We start from the raw sequence: 21,001 nt of genomic DNA, 5'->3' as shown, positions 1-21,001 counted from the left end.
GCTGTATCTGTGGCCTTAAGATCCAGTGTCTGAGTCTCCAGGAGTTGGCTGGAGAACACAGAGCCGAGCCTAGAGTTGCATCGTCTGCTCCCATGTCTCCAAGCAGGACTGAGTGGGAAGTGGACATAAAGTCTGCATTTCAGCCACAGTGGGGAGATGGGAGGGTAAACTGTGGCCCTCAGTGTATAGAACCTGTTATTTTTTCTCTGACTTCCTAGGATGGTTCAAACTTTTGCTATCATTATTTCAGCTGGCCTGAGAACTAATCCTGAGTGTGACAAAATCAGTCAGGAATACTGAGTGGCTGGCAGTCTCCCCTCAATGATAGTTAAACGTAAAGAGTCCTTCCGCAGGTTTCATATGGCCCTCGGGGCTAAAACCGTAAGGCTTTTAGAGTGAACCTAATATTAGAAAATGCATCATGTTTTCCTTTCTGATAATTACCATCTTTGCTCCCATGACTTCTAGCCAAGGATCCTCTCCCAGGCCCAGAAAAGCCAGCCACTGGTGTGAATGTTCCCTTAGGGGCCACCAGCACCGCCGTCACGGACCCCGGAGTCCTGCTGCAGGCCTACATAGACAGTCACCCTGTGGTCATCTTCAGTAAGTCCACCTGCAAACGCTGTGCGGAGGTAAGGCTTCAACCTCAGTGGGCAGTGACAAATTGCTGAATTAAAGATGTTTGACAGATTTTGAGCTCAAGTATAAACAGTGGAATTCACCTTAGCAAGGGGACGTGTGTAGCTGTAACTTGCAGAGTGTTGCTTTGAAAACAAAATATTGAGTAATATTTTTCCCCGGGTGTTTGCAGAGCACTAGAGCTGTTTTCAGGTAGTCAAGGTTAGGGAGCGAGGGTTTCCAGCCCAGGGGGCCTGCTGCTTGCTCAGTCTCTGAGAATGTTTCCTAAAGCGCTGTTATTTAAATTGTGATCTCTTGATGTTCACAAAGAATAAACTGTGCTTCCAATTTGGTTCTTATTCCAGATTATCTAGGATTAGAGGTCAGTGATCACAGCCCTGGGGAGGAATGAATCCCAATTAACCCCATCAAGAAACTGCGGATTCAAAAATAAACCTGATCTGGTGCTTTAGAGGAAAATTGAGAGCATTTAGCTTTAAATTTATGCTCAATGTAGCTGCAGGGCTAGACATAATTGACTCTTAAAAAAAAAATAACTGGCCATCTATTAAGTTCAACTCTTCTCTTCTTGTCTCCTCCTGACATTTTCTCAGGGAAGTTGAATGCAGAAGGCTTTTTTATTCTGAAAGCCTTATAAATGGCAGGGATTTTTTTTTTTTTTTTTTTTTTGAGAGAGAGAGAGAGAGAGAGAGAGAAAATGGGTAAAGAGTGGAAACACATTCTGGTTCTCATCTGGGCATAGTCACCTCATTGCCACCTGGGTATTCATCCCTGTCGATGCCATGGAGAGGATATCGTGTTGGGAGTCGGAGTGCAAGGGGCTGGGAGACAAGTCCCATTCTTGGCGGCTTTAGTGGAGGGTAGAAGGTAGCACATAGGCTTAGGGAGAAAAATGATCTAACACAACCCATTTGAAATTCTAGGTCTAGGCAGAAATGTTCCTGAGTTTAGAAGCAGACTGGGTATTAGAAATTTGCTCTATGATTCTTGGCCTTTGGGAGCTTAATAATCTGGCTCTGGTGATCTTGTCTGCTTTTGAGGCTCCTCTACATTGTTTTTTTCTTTCATTTTTTGTGTAGAAGATCTGACGTGTAGGCTAGGGTGCAGGGGGCTGAGAAGATTCACCAGAGACAGAGTGGGGAGCAGAACAGGCAGATTTGTTAGGGGGAAAGGATGTCCTGTGCTAATCCCATACAGGCTTTGTGGACCCCACCCGCACTCCAGACTAAAGCCATCAGGACATTGGGAAAGACAAATCCCGTCACCACCAAAGGGAAGGTGCTGGGACCTGAGGGTGGAGTTAAGCAGCCAGGGTTGGTATAAAAAACAGACACGTGGGCCTTGGGCTCTCTCGCTCTACCGCTCGCCTCCTGGCTTCACGGCTCCTGGCTCGTGGCCAGCTCTCAGAGTGCCATTTTGGGATTCCTGATCGGTGGATTGGGTAGGACGCATTTAAAACTTTGTCTCCCACTTTTCTCCCTAAGCTGTACATTTCCTCATTTTCCCTTCCCTTGTAAATAAACCTTTTATTAACCTTTTGCATGTACCTGCAGTAAAACATTGATAAGTCCTTTTAAGCGCGTGGGTGAGGACCCACAGTCAGGCACCCCGTTTTGTATCGGGGCTGCCCTATAACAGTTTGGCGCCCAGTGTGGTTTCCAAGTTACACCCGCAGTTGACCAGCCCAAAGTAATGTTCCTTGCGTTGACTGAAATACACTGCTGAGGGGAGCAGTGGGCGAGACAGGAGAGGTCTGTTGTGCCGTATGGGTCAGCTTCCTGGTGGGGATTGATCTTAGGTCATAGTGGTGATAGAGCTGTGACTTCACCCCTAGGCCACCAGGGAGGCCCCACCTTGTTTGTTTAATCTTTAAAATGAAGGGCTTGGATTAATTGATTATTGAGATTCCTTTTAGTTCTGAAATTTTGTGGTTGTCTAATCTTTTCTGTTACCAGTTAATGGTTAAGGGTCTGAACTCTGAAGACACAGTTGGATCTTGGCTCTGTGACTTATTAGCCATGTGACCTTGGTTAAGCTATTTACCATCATGCCTCAGTTTTCTCATCTGTAAAATGTGGATAATAGTACCTGTCTTCTGAGTTTGTTGTGAAGATGAAGTAATATTTTACAAGAGCCCTTGAAAAATGCCTGGCATATATTAAATGCTATGTAAATTTTTTGTTACATACAAGAACACTTTGCAATTCTTGTTTTCCTATCAGGACTAACAATTTGGATATTGACCTGCCTTTGGTTAAATGGTGATCAACAAATATCAACCATTCTAAGAATAACTAGTCCCATTGAAAAGTGGTTACTTTTACTAGTCTAGCCTCACCCTTCAAAACCCCATACTCACACTGGCATAGTAGAAGGAACACTTGGAGTGAAAAGACTTGTGTTCTCATTCTGTAAATCTCAATTTCCTCAACAATAAGAATGACATTACCACCTTATCTATAGACTTGTTAAATACGGCTTGATCATGAGGAACAGATGACTCCAGACCTATGAGAAAGCACTTGGAAGCCTGCAGCATTTGCTTATCTTGCTAGTACACCTTCGCATGCCTATTGTGTGTCAGGCACAATTTGGGCACTTTCCTTGTATTTTAAAATGCTATTAAGGAATGGGGAATGTCCACTTCTGACCCTGCCTAGTTCTGAAGATGACTGGTCAAATCTCAAGGTGACCTGTGGTGGGCAGCTTTGGGTCAGCTTCTTCTGCAGGGGCCTGTCTAGGCCTGCCTGAAAGTGTGGGGGCCTGGATGTGCCGGGCAGACCCCTCAACAGCCTCCCTGCCTGTTTTAGTTATCAGACTCAAATAACTTCAAAGTGGTTCATATTTCTCATCAAACTGTTTTTAAACTTGTACCAATTTATATGGAAATCAATTTCCAATTTTTTTTTTTTGGCCCTGAGGGATGGTTAGGTGCCTCTCCTGGTAAAAATAGCGATTTTCTTCTGTGTGGGCACAACTTATATATTTGACTGCTCACAATCTTTTCTCTTTCCATTTAAATGACCTTGAAGTAGAATTTCCTCAGGTTATTTCCTTCAGTTTTGATTTTATCATCTCACTTGTGTTGTGATTAGAGTAAATCAAGATGGAGAAACTTTGTTCTTCAGATCTTTATTTAATCTTATTAATTTGCATTTCTCTCTGTGATGAGTAATATAATTTGCATCAGTTCATTAATTCCCAAATTAGGAAATACAAGAGAAGACATTAACTTCCACATGAAGTTGGTTTCCTGCTTGTTGCTCAGCACATCACCATGGGCTCTTTGAATGTACCCCTCTGGGAAGGGTGGATTTTAAAGTGCAAAGATAAACCTGTCCTACCTTTCAGAAAATGTGGTGCTTTTTTCTTACAGCTGTTGAATAGCTGAAGTCAAACATATGCGGTTAGGATTAGCAAGTGATGTCCTGCTTCAGCTTTCCTGTGGCTTGATATCCAGATCCATCCCCACTTCTCCACAGTGTGTCTATTTTATGGGAAGCTCACCCTTTACTTTTATCAATAAGAATATTCTAGAAACTGGCACTTCTGATTTTCAATACAGGTCTTTGATTTTGTACTGTAGAGCGATGCTGAAGTTTAACCAGACTGAAAAGAACCCACACAGTAGTTTCTTGAGGTGGCGTCATGAGTATTCTGGAGTCTGTATTTTCTACCTTCACAAAGTGAAGGTGTCAGATTATGATGATAACTTTTAGTTGCTGCTTTAAGGATTTTCTCTCTGTATATATTTGGAAAGCCTGTGGGTGTTTTGGGGTTTTTTTGGGTAGCAAACTATATATGATTTATTTATAAAACTCAGTGGCTAAAGAAGTATTAAGAGTATCTATGATTTTATACATACATTTTGTTTCAGTCTTAGAAAATAAGTGTTAGAATATCAGTTGACATTTGTCCTGTGGTCTCCCAACTATAGGGAGCCTTAAAAATAGCAGAAGTTTGGATTTGCTTTCTGATCCAAGCAGCCACTCTTTGCCTTTTAATTGGTGAGTTCAGGCCATTGACTTTTAGGGAAATTATTGATATATAAGTATTTATTGCAATGTTTCTATTTGTTTTCGGGATGTTTTTACGAGTTGTTCCTATTGTTTTATTCTTCTCTTGTTCTGTTCCATTGCGTTTTAAAAGCTACCATTCGTGTTTGCATTCCATTTTGTATTCCTTTTTGTTTCCTCCAGTCATTTTTGTTCTGAGGTTATCATATGGCTCATATATGGAGCTGTATATTTAAAATCTATCTAAAATCTTATCTTTTCAAATAATTGTTTCCAAGGGGAGCTGATTCCTACTGGGAGACAGGCCCTGTCCAAAGGAATATTAGAAGGCCACTGAGGGTGTGTGATGAATTCATTCTCCCATTTTTATTGAAATATGTTATTCGTTCTTATGAAAATGATGGGAATCTTTCATGTACTTTTGTACAATGAGAAGTGTGCTGTTTTAATTGTTAAATTAGACTGGGACAAGAATGCATTCACATGATTTAGTATTTCTGTGAATTCCAGGCTACTCTGGCCTTTTGAATTTTATTGTGTAAGCTGGAGGAATGTGGTTCTAAACTTTACAAAAATACTAATGACAGGCTATCTGTGTCTTGTATGCACCTGTCATTTTAAGATCTCTTTTATCAGTAATTTATATGTTATTTATGATGTCAATTTGGCAAAAATAACTTATTTTTCAAGTAAAAAATTTTTCACTAGTGTAGTTTGCAAAATCTTGAACTGAGTTGTTGGCTGAAGGTTAATTGGTCAAGAAGTAAATAATAGTTTTGCTATTGTAAAATGTATTTTTTCCCCAAGGTTGCCACATGATGTTTTGGAAACATTAAGTATTCCAGAGCCTTTTAAAATAATATAAAACCCATTTTATTGTTAGGTTGACTGAGTCACTAAACATGTAAAATATATTTTATGAGGTTATATTGGTGAATCATTGAAAATAGAATTGAATCAACAGACTTCAAATATCCTTTTAAATATCATTACTGTCAGCAGGGAGAATTTTATGGGTAATATAAAAATGAACTGGAAATTTTCCAAAAGAGTATCATGATTAAGGAGGATTAACAAAGTTGGGTAAGAGACTATTCTATTGGTTATATCGTTGATGTGTTTTTTGTTTTTTGACATTCTTAACCTTATTTTTAACTTCTAGGTAAAAGAGTTATTTAAATCTATGTGTGTTCCATGTTTCTTCCTTGAACTTGATCAAGCAGGTAAGATTCTGCTCTATATGTAAATTATATCTACTAATTGTTAATTTTATTTAATCTATCCTGCCTGGCTTATATTTTTCTTCCATGAGGTTTATATTATTTGGTGAGTTCTTCGCAGTTTTTTCCTTTATTTGACTGTTTAGATTGGAAACTACTCTGGGCTAAAGGTAAAGACTTTTAGTCTTTATCCACTTTATAGCCTTGATATTACTCTGAATTTCCTGTTGTTGAAATCATTCTATTGACCTAGAGTCTAGTCACAGTACAATATTTGCTGGTCTTGTGGTTACTTTATTGCTACTGTGTCTACCAAATGGTGTTTGAATTAAATATAAATTTTGATGTATTCTTAAATTTCAGCAAGGACGTAGAAATACTAGTAAGGGTAATGATCCATGAACGGAACTGGTAGCAAAGCATTGCAAGTGACTGAATTTCCTAGGGAAAAAGAGGTTGGTGGAGCAAAATGGGGAGTCTCTTCCTAAAACCATGGTGTTCACATTTTTTGTCATGGATCAGATATCAAAGATTCATCAGCAAACATTACTAAGAACTGGAACAAGGGCTCATCACCATCATTTCTATAAGGAAAAGTGGGCACTTCCAGAATCAGGAAGCATAGGTAGCCTTCATGCCTAACAGCTTGGGGAAGCAGAGTCCTGGGTACTTAAAGTCTCAGCTCAGTGTGCAAAGGAAAAAAACATCAAGGAACAGACTCAGCTAGAGAAAAATGAGGTAATTAGGACAGAAAACTTATTTTAAGGAGGAAGAAGGTATAGTTGTAGAGTGGGGAAACTATTGCTTGATGTTTCTAAAGAGAGATCCCCTACCAAAGCAACATATATCACAATAAATTAAATACTGAGGCAGATATGAGAATCAAACTGTTGTCTATTAAATATACACGAAAATTGCAAAAAGGCAAAATAATAACCAACTTTTCATAATGTATTTTTGTTAATTAATTTTTAGTTAATTAAAGTGATTTTAATTAAAATGTTATTTATGTCAACATGTGATGGGTCTGTTACTGTGAAATTCTTTTTAAAGATTTATTTATTTATGCATACAAGAGCTAGGGTACAGGCCAGAGGTGCTGGGGGTGAGAGGAGTCACCAGAGACAGAGTGGGGAGCAGAACAGGCAGACTGACTGAAACACACTGTTGAGGGGAGCAACGGGCAAGACAGGAGAGGTCTGCTGGGCCATGTGGGTAGCTCCCTGGCTGGCTGGGGATCGAACTTGTGCTGCAGTGGCTGCGGACAGCTTCATAGGTTGCATCTTAACCCCTTGTGCCACCTGGCATGCCCTGTTACTGTTAATTTTAAGTGAATTAATAAATATAGATATTCATTGACATACTATTGGTTTGCAATACTGTATAAGTTGCATTATTATCGCTTCACACCACAATAAATGTATTCAATAAATATTTTTAAAATGTCTCAGCTTTAATTTCTAGTGAGGTAAATATTGACAGCTATAAGCCATATGAACAAGTTCTGTGGGCCCTAATAATTATTGAAGCATGTAAAGGAGTAGTGACAACAATCATTTGGCACCCTCTGTTCTAAGATAACTAGAGAATGTGTTAGTCCAAGCACTTTTGATCCTGTAAGGTTTACTTGTGCTCAGCTTAAGAGGAACGCCGTCCAATATCTGTTGGGTACATGGGCCTCCTCCCCAGGAGAGGTATATGATCTGGTCCCTATCTTCAAGGAGCTTGTAACTATGGACCTGAAACTGCTGAGGTGGTCTCTGAGTGCTGGTTTCATGTATGAACAGTGGCTGATCTGCTTCTGCCTGACTCCATGTAGAACCCTTCATAGACAGGATTTTCCCAGGCTCCCTCACTCCCCAGTGCCTGGTTCATAGCAGCTTCTCAGAGGATCAGCAGGCCAGTTGGTAGGCGGGGATATTTGGTATAGAATCAAGTGGGCACCTGATTCACTCAGCTTGTTATTTGAGTGTTGCTGCGTGTGAGACTCTGTGCTAAGCTCTGGAAATACAGCAGGAAACTGGGCGGGTGTGCTCTGTGTTCTTAAGGAGTTAGGCTTTTCTCAGAAAAGCCTCTTTCTCTTCATTCCCAGTTGAGAGCCCATGGCAGCCTGTGAGTTGCCTGATGGGCTTGGTGATGGAGGGGATACACAGCGGGGGCCTGCAGTTGTGTAAGTGGTTCACAGGACTCCAAGGTGGAACCTCCCCCCACCATTTCCCTTCCTTCTTTTGGGCTGTATCTCGGGCAGTGTAAATAAATGAAGGCTGTTGTTTGGAATAGTTCTCCAGATCACCTCCGACCTTGGTATTGGTGTTGGCATTGGAGAGAGGAGCTCTGCTTGGGAAGGCATGGCATTAGTGTCTGTGGCAACGGTCATGCATGCTGTGCTCCAGTGCCACAGGCTTGTGTGTGTTCTCCTATTTAATCTCCAAATATCACCATTGAGGAAGGTGGTGAGATCACCTTCCCATGATGAGGAAACAAAGCGTGGAAAAGTACTACTAGCAAGGACAGCTGACTTGCTAGTGAACTCACTGGTCATTCCTGGTTCCTTCCCTCTGCTTCCTCTGACTACCTCCTCTGATTACCTGACCCTTCCTGCCTTACGTTTGTCATTCTGGGTATTGATACGATGATAAACATTCCTGCAAGTGACCGTGACTGTTGCAACCAGAGGTTGTGCAACCCGCCGCTGTCATATCTGCTGCACTTCAGCTGCCTATGAGGAAGGGCTGCAGCTCACATGGCTCGTTGATGTATGACGTCTTGTATCTCAACTTCAGGTCTCTGCCCAGTGGCTTCGGTCTGAGAAACAGACACCATCAATGTAATCATCTTAATTTGATCTCGCAGCTGCTGCCATTCTTTTTTTTTTTTAAAGATGATTTTTTTTTTTTTTAATAGAGGCATGTTTTATTTATTTATTTATTTGTTTGTTTGTTTTGTTTATACATGCACTGGGTACAGTCAGAAGCGCGGGAGGGTGAGAGAATTCACCAGAGCCAGAGCGGGGAGCAGAGCAGGCAGAAGGACTGAAGTACACTGCTGAGGGAAGCAGCGGGCGGCAGGAGAGGTCTGCGCGCCATGTGGGACCCTCCTCCAGTGGCCGGGGAGCAACCGGGGATCGAACCCGCGCCGCAGAGGCCGCGGGCAGCTTCGCAACCCAGCGCTCAACCGCTGCGCCACCGGGGAGGCCCAGCTGCTGCCATTCTTCAGTTACTGCTGGAGGTTCGAGAGCATTTGTGTGACAGTTTGCCAAAAGTCTGGATCTGACGGCCTGTGTCTCTAGCTTTGGGCTCCTGATGTGTATCATCTTGGAGCCCTGGCTGCTTATCGAGAGCATGGCTTTAAAGCTTTCAGCAAGAAGGGGAGGAACTAATAGCTGAGTCCCTTCTTTATGTCAGTGTTGTCAGAAAGACTATGTCAGTAAAGACTTAATGTCAGTCTTTTCCACTTCATCCTCACAACGACCTTGTGAGATTGTTGCATTAGTTCTGTCTTGCAAGTGAGGAAGCTGATCTGAGCATTGTAGTGACTTGCTCAGTGTTGCCCAAGCCTGTCTGTTTCCTCAGTTGCCTCTTCAAAGATTGGTTTCCTTAAATAAAATCCCCAACAGGCAGAGATACCCCAGGCTAGCTCAGACCTTCCCACTTTTGGCATTGATGTTTATCCATGCAACAGTTGTGTTTTGGGCATCTGTTCATGTGCCAAGCAAATGAATAAAGCAATCTTATTCTTCATGGTCATTCTACTTGTTCCCAGCTGCCTCCTTTCTAATTTCACTGTAATCTTGTGACCAGAAAGTCCATAGGCTCATGAAGTATCTGTAAGAGGATGTTGGATAGGTATTTCTCAGTAGAACAAAAGTTGTAGTAAGAATTCATGACTGTAAACAAAACAAGTTAGAAAACATCATGGCTTGTTCATCTAGCGTGGTTCTAGTAAGGCACGCCTGCGGAGAGAATGATGATGAGCAGTGAAAGAATGAAGAGGCTTTATCCTGAAGGAAGCAGTGTCCATGGAGAGGGTCCTGTGTATTTTATGAGTGAGGCTCAAGATAGTCTGTAAGCACTTTTGTTTTGATAGTAAACATTCATTTAAAAAATTTTGGAGTCGGTAGTCTAATAAAATATAAAAATTACATGTATGTACATCCAGAGATAACCACTACTAATATTTTTGTGTATCTTTTATATATCTTGTATTCTGTTTTGTTTTATAATATTTTGCATGCTGTTAAAAGTCCTTAATAATTTTCTTAATATATGAAATATTCTGTATAATATTTTATAATATTATACAGAATTGTAATATAATTCTGTATAATATTTGTATAATATAAAATTCTGTATAATATAAAATTCTGTATAATATTACTTAGCCATTCCACTGTGGTTGGGCAAATAGTCTGTTGCCAGTTTCTTTCTCTTTTATACATAAAACTTTTGATGCATTTAGAATTGTTTTCTGAGGCTGGATTACTAGAATGGATTTCTGGGTCAGGGTATGAACTTTTCTAAGGTTCTAGAGCCTTTTAAATGATGTGCACCGATCGATAACTCCACAAGTTTAATGAGTTTTTAATAGGTTTAAAGAATTATTGTTTGGTAATTTGAGAGATTAAATGATGTCCTTATTTTAATTTGCATTTCTTTGATTATAAATGAGACAAAATATTTTTTGTATTGCATTGTTTGAAGTGTGTTTTGATTATTGTATGTTGAGTATCTGAATTGTCAGTCCATGTAATAATGGTAACAGGAAACTGTTAGGACAATTTCTATGTGCTCTAAGCCCTTCTGGTTAACTAATTTAATCCAATTGCTCTGTGAGCTTGTATTACTACTATCTCCATATCACAGATAAGGAAATGAAGACACAAAGGGCTTAGATGACTTGCTCAAGCTGGTACAGCCAGCAAGCGACAGAGCCTGAACTTGAAACCAGGGATCTCTGGCTCCAAAGTCCAGGGTCTTACTGCTGAATTGTTTTCTGATCTAATCTGAGTTTATGGTCTTTATGGTCATCGTGCTTCCCACTAACTTCTACATCCAACACACCCTACGCCCCACACACACCCCAGGCTGCTTTCAACACCCAGCTATTCATGGAAGTTACCACTGCACTGATTGGTCCCTAAGTGTGTTCTTTGCTCTTTATTAGTGGATCAAGAGGAGTGGAGGCAGGTAGTTTTATAGCATTCCCATAAAAATCCAGACAGACATAGCTCTCTATTCAAGTAACTTTTGGTTTGGAATGAATGCAAGGGAAGTTAATGATCCACTTAGGAAAACAACTCATACATTTTGTAAAAGGATTTCTCTTAACTAGAAAGTAGAAATTATGTTTTGTAGCACTCAGACCCGGTTCATATTCCTGCCAGGTGAAGTAGTGTTGAGTTATGACTCCTCATTCATAGAGGGAGGAGACAGACTTAGGTTAGAGAAGACGATGAATTTGGTTCAGGACATGCTGTGAAACTGTCTAGTGTGGACAGATGGGCTAGTGCGTGTATAGGTCTGGAGGAGCAGGAAGGTTTAATCTGCAGGGGAATTTTGATTGAAGAGCATGGAAAGAAAGTCTGTGAAGTGAGATTCAGAGTGACTCTTTCTTTCTTTGCTTTAGTTATTTTTCATTTCCTATAATGTATAGGTAAATTTCCTATAATGTCATATAATTGTCTTTAGTAGTATTAGGTTTGGCCACATGTGATAGCAAACTCAAAACAACAGTGGCTTAAATTGGATATAAGCTTATATCTCTGTTACCTAAAAGAAGTCTATGTAGAGGGCATCTTACCAGGCTCATCTGATGCTCTGCAGTGTTGAATCCAGTGTGGCGTCCCCTTATTTCCATGTTCTACAGTCCATTTATTTTCCACCTTTTGTTCCAAGAATGACATCCAAACTCCAGCCAACAGTTGGAAGAATGTTTGAATGAGTGTCTATCCTTTCCATATAAGGACATCTCCCAAAAGTTGAACATTACAGTTTGTTTATATCCTTTTGGCCAGAATTTAGTCACTTAGCCATCTATTTGCTAAAAAGCGACTGGGAAATGAAATCTTGATTTTGGAGAGGTCATGTGCATGGCTAAAAATCCAAAATCCTGTAATGATACCTATAACATCTTGGTTTTGCCTGTGGAAAAGCTGAGGTTGGTTCACCTATAGCTATTAGTACTGTAGGGCCTCCCCTGATGGCGCAGCAGTTGAGCGCTGGGCTGCAAAGCTGCCCGCAGCCTCTGCAGTGCTGGTTCAAACCCTAGCCACCAGCAAGGGTCCCACATGGCATGCAGACCTCCCCTGCCATGCCCGCTGCTCCCCTTAGCAGTGTATTTCGTCAGTCTGCCTGTTCTGTTCCCTGCTCTGGCTCTGGTGAATTCTCTCACCCTCCTATGCTTCTGACTGTACCCAGTGCTTGTATAAATACATAAATAAATCTTAAAAAAAAAGAGATTAGTACTGTAATTTCTATATAAACCATATATGTGTCTCCTATTCTTTTAAATTTTATTTTAAAGATTTATTTTATTTCTTTCTGTATATAAGAGCTAGGGTGTAGGCCAGAGGTGCAGGGGAGGGAGGATGAGAGGATTCACCAGAGACAGAGTGGGGAGCAGAACAGGTAGATTGAAAAGTAGCGGGCGAGACAGGAGAGGTCTGCTGCCCATGTAAGTTAGCTCCCTGGCTATGGATCAAACTCATGCGGCAGTGGCTGCTGATAGCTTCGTAGTGCTGAGACTTAATCCCTTACATCACCAAGGAGGCCCTGTGTCTCCTATTTAAATGATGTGTAGAGGCACCATATGATCATTATATGATGGCAGAGAGAAACAATTTTCCATTTTAGAAAGGCCAGTGAGTGAACACTGAACTAGAGGCATCGTCAACTCACTTCATGGTTGACATTGAGTCCTGTGGAGGCAAGTAGGAAGTAGTCCACCCTCTTCCATGTCAACGTTTCCTCTAAAAAGATGTGAGGTTATTGAAAGATTAAAGAAACATTTTATATCTGTAGATGTAGGAGTTCAGAAACATTTTGGTGGCTCTTATCTGTCTTTAGAGGAAAAACTGGTCTTAACACAGGCAAAGTTATAAATTAGACAGGGTGCTTCTAGGTTGGTAAACAAGTGGGGGTACTGGGAGAGACCATGGCAGCCCAAAGGCCTTGTGTAAGCATCTCTTCCATCTAGCTTTTCTTGAGTCATACTCTTTTATAGCAAAGTAGTAATCTAATCTTCTCTGATAACCCCAAGAAGTAGATGAATTTCAAGTTCAAGCTTTTAATGATTATGACCTGAAGTCAGTTTCCAGAAGGGAAACTGTCCATGTTAATAGACTCAGGGTGAGGACAAGCTCTTTCTACATCCACACTCTCAGGAAGATTCTTCCAGAAGTTACAATAAATTAGTCAAGGGTGGACTTGCATAGGAGGTGGAAGAAATGGTATCTTCCCCCTGTTGGAATGCATGTGCTAAATGGCCTTGCAAGATGGAAACTCCATGTTTCTGCCCGACAATTAATCCTAACCTGCTGGATTTCTGGGAAACACATGGAGAGAGTACCCTGGTAATTAATGCCAATTAAGAATAAATTATGGCCTCTGACCCTGATCAGGTGCAATCCAAAAGTCTAATGTCTAGTTAGCCTGTTTCCTTTTCAACTAAACCAGAAAAAGCAGGTTAACACACCGGGTTTCTTCCTGTGATGACCATATACCCCAAAGGCAAAAATGGAGACAGTGCTTTTAATCCATATCAGGACTTGAAGTTTTACACCCCACTTAAAATGACTGTGCTTTCCCCCTCTTATAACACTGAAGAATTTTGAGACTGAGATTAATACCAGAGACATAAAATTGTGATATAAATATGAAATTGTAACTACTGTGACTAAATGTACTTTTGTCTTTTATGAGTTGGCGCTTTTGGAATCTAGATAATGCTATAAAAATTGTATACGTCTACTTAATACCATAAAATTATAACATAGAATTTATAAATATTTTAAATATTCATTTAAAATATTTGAGAAAGGGCCTCCCCGGTGGCGCAGCGGTTGAGCGCTGGGTTGCGAAGCTGCTCGCGGCCTCTGCGGCGCCGGTTCGATCCCCGGCTGCTCCCCGGCCACCAGAGGAGGGTCCCGCATGGCGCGCAGACCTCTCCTGCCGCCCGCTGCTCCCCTCAGCAGTGTACTTCGGTCCTTCTGCCTGCTCTGCTCCCCGCTCTGGCTCTGGTGAATTCTCTCACCCTCCCGCGCTTCTGACTGTACCCAGTGCATGTATAAACAAAACAAACAAACAAACAAATAAATAAATAAAACATGCCTCTATTAAAAAAAAATAAAATAAAATATTTGAGAAAGATAAATGAGACACAAATTACTCTCAGTTCAAATCAGAGTCTGAAGTATTGATCACCGACCAGGAAGATCCAAGACAATTTCTGCCTCAGGCTCCATGGGGCGACTGTCACCCTCTGTCCAGGACGTATAGTCATCAACAATCTTGGGATTCTAGATTTTGCCTCTCGAAGAAATTAGAGGGGGATGTTCCTCTCAATATCGATAATCCAATAGGGCTTAAATATTTGAGGTTACTAATAATAATAACTTGGATGACACTTCTTTCATCTATAGGATCTAAAAACACTTTACACTGTTAATTAATACTCACCTAACCCCTTGGCTGGTCATGAGGGTGGCTGATCTCCAGTTTTGTAAGATGAAACATCTGAGAGTTGGCTGAAATAGAGCCTGTACCTCCTGAGGCTCTGCTGGCAAGTGTTTTTTTGCATTAAAAAAGTTTTATTTTCTCTAGGATTGAAAGGGGGCCATTGAGAGACCTAAAACAAATGGAGTCAAGCAGGGGACCAGTCCTGCATGTTCTAGTGGATATCCATGTTGTGCGTATGTCCATGGAATGCAAAATGCATGTACTAATTTTTTAAAGAATATCCTCATGTCCTTTCTACTTTTAGCAAATAGTTTAAGAAAACGATGTGTTTATTCTTCCAGGGAAAGAGCAAGCTGTGAGTCATGAGAATGGGTGCACTGTAGAAAATGGCGTGCTTGGACGGCTAATTAAAAGAAAGATGAATCAGTTACCCTGTTGAATTAAGTTTTGAATAGCATCTCGTATAACCCATTGTTGACAGTTACTGTGAATGACTAAGTTGTAGAAGGGGAAAATCCAAACTCTATTTATTTATTTATTTATTTATTTTTGTGTGTAGAAGAACTGGGGTGTAGAGCCGGGATGGGGGTTGTAAGAAGAGTCACCAGACACAGAGTTGGGAGCAGAACAGGTGGAAAAATCCAAACTCTTAATCACACTGAGGTTTTTCCAGATTTATCAGACTTAAGGGCAGGATAATGATACTAACTCAGACACGGAATACCTGCCACATCTGGAGCCCTTCGTATTACTTATTCCTCTAGTTTCCACAACCATCCCATGAAGTGTAGGCACTAAATTTATCACCTTTTGACAGATGAGTACACTGAGGCAGTGCAGCTTGTCATCAGTAAAGCAGGTGATGTGACTTCAGAGGAGGCTCTCGTTACTGTTAGGCCAGGCTGTTTATTAGTAGAAAGCTATCAATAGATGAGGCTGTGGTATCAGCTCAAATATTGACAAAAGAGGAGACGTTGGCACATGGGAAGGCAGAAGGACTTAACAGTCCTTGGTTGCAATATGATAGTTAAGGGATGTGGGGTTTCCTAAGGCCAGCTGGAACTGAAATAGATTTTGGGAGCCTGGTAAAAGTGAGCGTTAAGCAGGTAGAATAATCCTCCATGTCTTCTGAGGTTGTGGCACAGTCTGGAGAGCTGCTGTGGAGAGGGGGCATAAAGGGAAGTAGTTCATAACTGATGACCTTGAACTTTGGGGGAGCGGGAGATGGGGTTGGAGGGTGGGGTGCTGGAACAGACTACCGTCAGCTCAGGAGAGTCTTTGTTAAACATTCAGGAATTTTGCAAGCAGGTTGATAACCTGAACTCAGCCAAAGTAGGAGCATTTATACCACAGAAATTGACAAATGCTACCACCACCACCACTACCCAGAGCTGATTTGCCCAGAGCTCTCTTCTCCACTTTGCTGACATTTGAAAGCCTGAAGAAGTGCTGGTTGAATTGAGACCTCATGTGAGTGCCTACCGTGGGAAGGCACTTAGCCAGTTCTGGGGATGCAAAGACCAGCCCCTCAAGTAGAACCACTGGGTGGAGAAAAGAGGGTGAGCGTGTGAATCTTGGACCAGCTGTCAAACCTTGGGCTATGCACTTAGCGTGGGGGTTACTCATCTATAAGTGGAGATGACTCTGTACATCCCAAAAGGTTACTGAGATGATGAATGAGAACATATAAAGCTCCTGGCACAGAGGTGCTCAGTAAGTGACAGTTCTAAGGGTGGCAAACCTATAAGTAGATGCTTTAATGTAGCTTTGTGTAAGAAATAAAGTGAAAAAAACAGTTCTCAGATCAGAGAAGACTTCACAGAGATCTTGGTCCCCTAAGAAGGGTGTCCAAGTTTTCAGGATGAAATCGTCCCTGGTCCTTGTAGAAAGGTACTGCATTTTTTTTTTTCTGTCCCTACAGCTTGTTGCTTTTCCCTCTTTTTAGCCTGTATCTCACTACACATTATTAAATTGTAAGACATACAATGGAGATGGAGATATAGGTACATCCAGATGTATGTGCCAACTTCAACACACTGTGTGACCTTCGGCAAGATTCTTAACTCCCTAGAATCTCAGTTTCTAAATTTGTCGTGTGGGTGTAATCCTTAGGGGGGAAATCCAGACACTTAGCTGCCTTGTGAATCTCAAATTGAATCCAACATATAATTTCACCTCCCCTTTTGCTTCTGCAGCACAGGCAGGAACAGGCCATTTCTAACCTTGTGTCTTTGTACATATTGCTCCTTGGCCTTCAAAAATCCCCTCAGGAGGTAGAACACATAATGGTAGGAACCCAGGGCATTGTGTCGGTTTCAGCTCTGCCAATTATTAGCTAGGTGTCCGGTGGCAAGATAATTATCCTCTCTACACCTCAGTTCATTTTCCATTGTAAAATGGGGAATACAATATTATCTTGCCCTTTGGGTGGTTGTAAGCATTAGCTTCATCACGTTAAGACCTAGATTTATGCCTGGCACATAGTGTTGAAAAAAATTCTTAGGCACCACTCCCATTCCCATTGCTTCCATCTTTATTATTTCTCAAGATGTGCTTCAGATATCATTGCTGTCAAGCCCGCCCCAATTTTCCCACATCATTCTTTGCTTCCCCTCTGTGATGTTGATCCATCACTGCATTTTGAGTGTCTGTTGTGTACCTAGGGGTACTACAGATGTTATTTTATTCAGGGCACCACGTATGTCCTCATTTATTATTGCTACCCTCGAGATAGACCGAATTCTTAAAGGTCAAATTCAGCTTCTAGGAGAGGGCTGAGAAACGCCCAACAGATACCGTGTAGAGACGCTTTCCTTCCCTGTGGAAAAAAATTAAATCCACAAATTAGCTAGTAATATCTTCATTTTCTAGATCGAGTCTTTTCACAAATATTTATTGAGCAATTACTACATGCGGGAACACTGGGGTGAGCATCAATTATCCCTGCCCACATGTGGCTGTTTACTTTTTAATTAATTAAACCCAGATAAAATGAACACTTCCGATCTGTACTTGGAGGAGCGCTGTCTTAGTGCCCAGTCATCACATCTGGCTCGTGGCTAGTGGGGGTGGACAATGCCAACACAGAACATTTACGTCATGGCAGAAATTTCTATTGAACTGTGCTATTGTAGATAAGGAGGCTGACATTGATATCAAATAATCATAAACATTTCACTGCAATTGTGATAAGTCCTAAGCAGAAAGACTACACAGTAACGTGGTGCGTGGCTTCCTCAAGGACAACCTGTTTGAACTGAGATTTGATGAATGTTTGGGAGTTAGCAAAGCCCTGAGGTTGGATAATTAAAGAGACTGAAAAAAGGCTAATGACCAGGGCGGGGAGATCCAAGGGAAGCTTGGGTGAGATAAAGAGGTGGAAGGGACCACAGATTCTTTCCTCAGAAAGAACCTGAGGAAGCTGCCAGGCTGAACAACTTGACTGTTTAGTCAGTGACAGGAACTGGACCTGACTTCAGAGCCTACTGCTGGGTCGGGCGATGTGTGTTCAAAGCCCTCTGCTCCTGTAATGAGCACTTCTGATTCCTTTCCTTTTTGGAAGTTGCCAGGTTTCCCTCTACTGGATTATTCCTTCAAACTAAAAGATATAGGACAGGAATTTTTTCCTTAGCTAAAACAAAAACCTTCTTTGAGCTTGCATTCCTCTTCAGATAATTTCCCAATTTAAAGATTTATTTTTATTTATTTATGCATATAAGAATTGGGGTGTAGGCCAGAGGTGTGTGTAGGGGTGTGTGTGTGTGAGAGAGGATTCACCAGAGACAGAGTGGGGAGCAGAACAGGCGGAGTGACTGAAATCCCCTGCTGAGGGGAGCAGCGGGGCAGGCGAGACAGAAGAGGTCTGCTGTGCCTCCCTGGCTGGGGATCAAACTCAGGCCACAGTGGCTGGCAATAGCTTGATAGTGCTGAGACTTTAACCCCTGCACCACCAGGGAAGCCCTCCCAATATTTGGTTTTTATAACAAAACTCCTTGAAAGAGTTGGCCATACTTACCATTTCCACTTCTTTACTTTCTGTTTCTTTTTCTTTTTTTAGATTTATTTATTTATGCATACAAGAACTGGGGAACAGGCCAGAGATGTGGGGGGGGGGTGAGAGGATTCACCAGAGACAGAGTGGGGAGCAGAACAGGCAGACTGCTGAGGGGAGCAACGGGTGAGACAGGAGAAGTCTGCCTCGCATGTGGGTTGCTTCCTGGCCAGTGATCTAACTCATGCTGCAGAGGCTGCTGATTGCTTCATAGTGTGGTGCTTAACCCCTTGCACCACCAGGGAGGCCCTACTTTCTGTTTCTTATTGAACCTCCTCTAATTAGGCTTCCTTCTCCTCCCTCCCCCCTCATTTTCATAAAATTCAGTGTGACTTCCACAGCTCCATCCTGGTCTTACAGGATTTCTCAGTAGCATTTCATATGGTTGATCTTTCTCTTTTTGGAGCGCTTCTTCATTGGCTGCTGAGATGAGCATAGCCTCTTGGTTTTCCTCCTGCCTTCCCCTCTCTCCCGCTCATGCTCCTTTATTGGACCCTTCCCCACTGCACTTTGTCAGGTCTCAATCCTTGACCACTATTCATTTCTCTAAATATATAACTCCCTTAATTTCCTCTAGTACCATGGTATGATAGTTAATTTTATATGTCACATTGGCCCCTAGTTGTTCGGTCAAATACTAGTCTAGATACTGCCTTGAAGGTATTTTCTGGAAATTATCAACAATGAAATCAATAGACTTTGTGTCTAATGCAGATTACCCTTCACAATGTGAATGGGTTTCATCCAATGAGTTGAAGGCCTCAAGAGAAAAGATTGAGGTCTCCTGAAGTGGAAGAAATTGTGCCTCCAGACTGCCCACAGACGTGGCACTGCAATAGCAAGACCACTGGAATTTCCAGCCCACTGGCTGAGCCTGTAAGTTTCCAGTCTGCAAGTCCCTGCTATGGTGGGAGCCAGTCCCTTAAAATAAATCTCTACCTACCTCTACATATATGCATTTATTGATTCTGTTTCTCTGGGGCACTGTGACTAATGTGCATGACATTAAATATCTTTTATATTTGACTTCCAAATTTTATTTGTAGCCCTGACTACTTCCCTAAGGCCAGATTTACATATACAGCTACCAACCCCATGTCTCCATTTGGATAATTAATAGTTCTCTCAAATCATACTGTGGGGCCTCCCTGGTGGCGCAAGGGGTTAAGCGCCGCACTATGAAGCAATCTGCAGCCTCTGCAGCACGAGTTCAATCCCTGGCCAGCCAGGGAGCAACCCACATGGCGCAGCAGACCTCTCCTGACTCGCCCGCCGCTCCCTTCAGTGTACTTTGGTCAATCTGCCTGTTCTGTTTCCCACTGTCTCTGGTGAATCCTCTCACCCCCCACATCTCTGGCCTGTACCCCAGCTCTTGTATGCATAAATAAATAAATCTTAAAAAAATCATACTGTGGATTTGTCTCAAACTATTGCTTTTCATCTCCCCCCTTACCATCTTTCTTCCTCCTCCCCAAGTGTTCCTCCTTTTCTTTAAAGAGAACCACCATTTGCCTAGCTGAGAGGGCCAAATGCAGGAGTCATCACTGATTCCTCTCTCTTTTATATCCCTCACTTCATCCATCTGTCAAACTTATTAGCTTTACCTCTTTTTATTGAGATAATATCAATTTTCGACACCGTATGTGCTTTCAGAAGTGTGTATTTCACACTGTACCCAATACCAGCTCTCCAATGACCATGTATCACTAAGCTGTTGCTGCCCCAGTCCTGCTGCTCTGCTCTGGTAACCACCATTTTGTTGTCAGAATCTAAGGGTCTGTTTTTTGCTTTTGTTGTGTTTGCTTGATTGCCTTTGTTTTTCTTTATATTCCACAAATGAGTAACATTTGTCACTGGCATTTGGCTTTCTCCTTTTGACTTAGTTCATTTAACGTAATTCCCTCGAGGTCCACCCATGTTGTCAAAAACGGCCAGATTTCATCTTCAGATAATATCTCTTGCCCTCAGGAACCCAAACCTTAAGATATAAACCAGATCATTTCTTTCTCTCTTGACACTTTGGCTTCTTGACACATTTAGAATGAAATCCAGAGTCCTCACTATGGCTTTGGGGTTTGACCCTGACTACTCCCCTCATTTCACCACCTACCGCTTTCTTTCCTTGCTCACTGCTTCCTGTATAAATCTTTGGATAAGTCAAGCAGCTTCTAGCTTGGGGCTTTATTATACTTCGCTGTTCCTCTGCTTAGAAAGATATTCCCTCACCCCACGCTCTGATCGCTCACTCCCCCATTTCACCCTCCTCTCTGCTTATGGGTCATATTCTCAGTGCATTCCAGACCTTTCTACCCTACTTCCTTCTTCTTCAGGGAACAAATAATTCTTTCAAAATAGTTTTTTTTTTTTTTTTTTTTCCCCTGTGAGGGGAAACTTTGAAAT

The 21,001-nt window shown here is 41.7% G+C and overlaps 1 protein-coding gene across 1 annotated transcript in view; it reads left to right on the top strand.

Annotated features, from left to right (window-relative positions):
• Positions 1–566: 566 nt before the first annotated feature.
• Positions 567–21,001, top strand: part of TXNRD1 (thioredoxin reductase 1) — a gene marked incomplete at both ends in the record, with an annotated part of 74,286 nt that continues 53,851 nt past the window's right edge. The window contains 2 exons of the mRNA XM_084255700.1: positions 567–632; positions 5,818–5,878. Of these exons, the coding sequence (XP_084111826.1) occupies positions 5,839–5,878 (40 nt within the window). The remainder of the gene's footprint in view (positions 633–5,817; positions 5,879–21,001) is intronic.

The sequence above is a fragment of the Talpa europaea genome, assembly GCF_964194135.1.
Source record: "Talpa europaea genome assembly, chromosome: 15".
NCBI lineage: Eukaryota > Metazoa > Chordata > Mammalia > Eulipotyphla > Talpidae > Talpa > Talpa europaea.
Note: the sequence above shows the minus strand (reverse complement) of the source record. Positions and strands in the feature narration are given on the sequence as shown.